General features: G+C 36.3%; 1 protein-coding gene across 1 annotated transcript; it reads left to right on the forward strand.

The window, feature by feature from the left end:
- The first annotated feature begins 297 nt into the window (after positions 1 to 297).
- Positions 298 to 3,890, forward strand: LOC106519367 (extracellular calcium-sensing receptor-like). Its single transcript, XM_014011002.1, has 6 exons — positions 298 to 401; positions 618 to 912; positions 1,023 to 1,814; positions 1,939 to 2,166; positions 2,421 to 2,544; positions 2,977 to 3,890. The coding sequence occupies exons 1-6, from the start codon at positions 313 to 315 to the stop codon at positions 3,888 to 3,890; spliced, it is 2,442 nt and encodes an 813-aa protein (XP_013866456.1). The 5' UTR covers positions 298 to 312.
- Positions 3,891 to 4,454: the final 564 nt, after the last annotated feature.

Here is a 4,454-nt window from a genome sequence, read left to right on the forward strand (position 1 = left end):
GTGTGTGTGTGTGTGTGTGTGTGTGTGTGTGTGTGTGTGTGTGTGTGTGTGTGTGCTTCTTTGGTGTCCACAGAGACTCATAATCATGTTCTATTGTTAAGGTTTATACTGGTCAAAACTGCATAAATATCAGTGCACATTGCTTCTTGGCAGTTTGACTTTTTGCTCAACATGACATCTATAAAGCTGGAAAAACAGGGTTGGGCGCTCACACATCTGCTGTTGTTTGCATCTTTCACTATTGCTGAAGAACCAAAATGCAAACAGATAGGAGATCCTGAAGAACCTCAGTTATTCAAGGATGGTGACATTATGTTGGGTGGAGTCTTCTCCTTTCACAACAACTGGAAAGAAAAACAGGAAACATACCTAAACAAACCTCTGCCACTGCAATGCACCAGGTAAATATAAAAAAATGAAATTAATTGAAATGTTTTAAAGTTAAATGAAACGTTAGTCAAAAGCAGGTACAGATGTTTCTTTAGGTATGGTATATCATGTAAACATTTGTTTTGAGGATTAATAAAATTGACTGCTTTCATTTGTGTATGAAACTGTTTATAATTCCAGGGAAAAATAATTTATAATGTCAATTATTTGTAATTGTCTGAATCAAGTTTAAATTTCAGAGAATTCCAGTTAGTCCAGGCTATGCTTTTTGCCATCGAGGAGATAAACAATAGCTCAGACCTGCTGCCGGGAATCTTTCTGGGCTATAAAATATATGATACGTGTGGATCCATTGCTAGAAGTGTAAAAGTTGCACTTTCATTGCTTAACAGTAATGACAATGCATCTGCTCCTTCTAAAGCATGTACAAAACCTRCACATGTGCAGGCTATAATGGGAGAAGCCTCTTCATCTCCCAGCACAGCAATAGCTACTGTTATTGGGTCATTTCATATCCCACTGGTAGGTAGGATTAGAAAACAATGTTATACAGTGAACAATATTAGTCTTCATAATTTATAATTTATAATGTTTGATGTTTGATAATGTTTGACATGTTTTTTTAATTTCAGATCAGCCACTTTGCTACATGTGCTTGTCTCAGTGACAAAACTAAGTACCCCTCATTTCTCAGAACCATACCCAGTGACCACTATCAGAGTAGAGCCTTGGCCCTTCTAGTCAAACACTTTGGATGGACCTGGGTTGGAGCTGTTAGAACCAATGATGATTATGGCAACAGTGGCATGGCAACATTCACAGAAACTGCGGAGCAGCTGGGCATCTGTTTGGAATATTCTATTTCCTTCTATAGAACTGACTCATCAGACAAAATACTTAAGAATATTAATATAATCAAAGCCTCAACTTCAAAAGTGATTGTTGCTTTCCTCTCCCAAGCTGACATGGATGTCCTTATACATGAGTTTTCCAAACACAACTTGAGTGGGTACCAGTGGGTTGGTACTGAGGCTTGGATCTTTGATTTTCAAACTGCTGCAGGGGATACAAACCATCTCCTGGATGGAGCTATAGGTCTTTCTATCCCAAAAGCAGATGTCAGTGGTTTGAAAGAGTTTCTTCTAGATGTGAAACCACTTAATTCAACAGATACTAACTTGTTTACAGAGTTCTATGAGGCACTATTTGGCTGCAAGTTCAAACCATCTCAGTCAGAAGAGATTCAGAGTCAATGTACTGGACATGAAGATCTGACTGGAGTGGAAAACACTTTCACTGACATGTCCCTCATGCCTATTTTCAACAACATGTATAAAGGAGTGCATGCAGTGGCCCATGCTTTGCACAATATTCTCAGCTGTAATGAAATGTGCAACAACAATTTGCAGCTAGAGCCTTTAACAGTGAGTGCAACATRTGATCAAGATTTAAAACTTTTAAGTGTAATGTTTTAGAAATTCCATGTACAGTACTTGAGGTAATAGGATTGCAGAATGTTTAATTAGTAGTAATTAGCTGACTTTACAGATTTTACAGCAGATACTAAGGATTAATTTTGAAACAAATGAAGGAGATGTGGTTTATTTTAATGAACACGGAGATCCACCAGCAAAATATGAAATAATAAACTGGCAGCCAAGACAAAATGGCATTGTAAACTTTGTCACTGTTGGTCTTTATGATGCATCTTTACCTGCAGACCAACAAATGAATGTGAAAACAGAAACTTTAATCTGGGCACAAAAAGCAAAACAGGTAAGAGCCCGGAAAATTATCAGCATTGTTAATGGTAAAATGGTAAATGGACCCCAAAGCACTTTACACTACAGTAATTAACATGTTCAAACACACACATTCACACACTGATTCACAAAGTAATGACACCATATATTGTTTGATGATTGATTTTATAATCTGTAATGCTCAAAAACAGGAGTACAATAAAATAATATTTTATTGTATTTTTTTTTGTTTGTTTTTTTGTTGTTGCTTTTCTTCTTGTACTGTAGGTTCCTGTGTCAGTTTGTAGTAAACCCTGTCCTCCAGGAACAAGCAAAGTTCTTCAGAAAGGAAAACCTGTTTGTTGCTATGACTGTATAAGATGTGCAGAGGGGGAAATTAGCAATATCACAGGTTAGTAAGTAGGTAATTGAACTCTTTAGGCCAGTAATGTTCAAGTCCTCAGATCTAAAACTGTTTCATGTTTCAATTTGAGTAGTGAGATTTTGTAATACTGTTTTTTGTTTGTTTGTTTGTTTGTTTGTTTGTTTGTTTGTTTGTTTTTTCTCTCCTACAACTTTTGTATCCAAAGCATTTAAACAAAATAACAACTAGACCTCATTCTAAAACACAAGTATTTTAGGAAAATTACACAAAACTAAACTGAATCAGTTTTATTACAAAAATAAACTAAAACTGTAGTCTGCAGAGATTCTCGCCTACAGTAAATGGTTGTTCTGCACTCATTGAGTAACATTTGTCAGTTCGTGAGAAAGAAATATGCAAAAAAGCACATTTATTACAATTCTACTCTCTAAATTAAGTTTTTTTATTGTGCTTTTTTAGATTCTGTGACCTGTGTGAAATGCTCTCCGGAGTTCTGGTCAAATGAGAAAAGAGATGCCTGTATAAAGAAGGAGGCCGTGTTTCTGTCATATGAAGAAATTATGGGAGCACTGCTTACGGCAGCTTCTTTATTTGGAACATGTCTAAGTGCTGCTGTAGCTATTATTTTCATAAAATATAGGAAAACTCCTCTTGTCAGAGCAAACAACTCTGAGCTGAGCTTCCTGCTGCTTTTCTCATTGACCCTGTGTTTTCTCTGCTCTCTGACCTTCATTGGACGTCCCTCTGAGTGGTCCTGCATGCTCCGTCACACAGCTTTTGGTATCACCTTTGTCCTCTGCATCTCTTGTGTTCTGGGGAAAACAATGGTGGTTTTAATGGCCTTTAAAGCTACACTTCCAGGCAATAATGTGATGAAATGGTTTGGACCTGCACAACAAAGACTCAGTGTTATTGGTTTTACTCTTATACAAATAATTATATGCATCCTCTGGTTAGCAATTTCCCCTCCTTTTCCATCAAAAAATGTTGAAGGATTTAAAGATAAAATTATCTTGGAGTGTGCTCTAGGCTCTTCTATAGGTTTCTGGTCTGTACTTGGATACATTGGACTTCTGGCTGTGTTTTGTTTCATCTGTGCTTTTTTGGCTCGAAAACTGCCTGATAATTTCAATGAAGCAAAATTTATCACTTTTAGCATGTTGATATTTTGTGCAGTTTGGATCACGTTTATTCCTGCATATGTTAGCTCACCTGGAAAGTACAGTGTTGCTGTAGAAATATTTGCCATTCTTGCCTCCAGTTTTGGACTGCTGATTTGTATTTTCCTCCCAAAGTGTTATATCATGCTGATAAAACCAGATAAAAACACAAAGAAATATTTGATGGGGAAAGGACCACAAAAAGCATTTTAAAACCTGAAAGGCATTCTACCATCAAATCTTTTTGATGTCATTTACAAACAATAATTTATTTTATGATTGACGTTTTCATTTTATTTTAGCTTTTTATACCATGTAACAATGTAACCATGTAACCACTGCTGTCATAAACTGATTTTGCCATTCCTGAGCATTTGTGGGAAAAAATAATTTCTTGCTCTTCTTCCTCAGACAATCCACTCAACACATAGCCAGAAATTCAGTGTGTAGACAGAAAATCCACTATAAAAACTGGAAGGCTTTTTGTTGTAGGGTACCTCACACTGAATTACCATTGATGTACACAACAGACAGGACCTGCTTGCATATAAAAAGCCCTGTTTGACAAATTAGTCTTTACAGAATAAACTAACAAATATAGGAGCGATTTACAAAAAAATAACTTTACCTTTTTGAAATATAAATGGCATCAGTTTGCACGCAAGATTAAAGTGATCTCTTGGCTCAAGTCAGTCAGGGGGCAGGCCAAGTTTACTGTTTACAAAGTACCAAATCAACCTCTGGTAATAATGTATTAGTTCCATGACTATATATATA

Source organism: Austrofundulus limnaeus, unplaced genomic scaffold (genome assembly GCF_001266775.1).
Source record: "Austrofundulus limnaeus strain Quisiro unplaced genomic scaffold, Austrofundulus_limnaeus-1.0 Scaffold76, whole genome shotgun sequence".
NCBI lineage: Eukaryota > Metazoa > Chordata > Actinopteri > Cyprinodontiformes > Rivulidae > Austrofundulus > Austrofundulus limnaeus.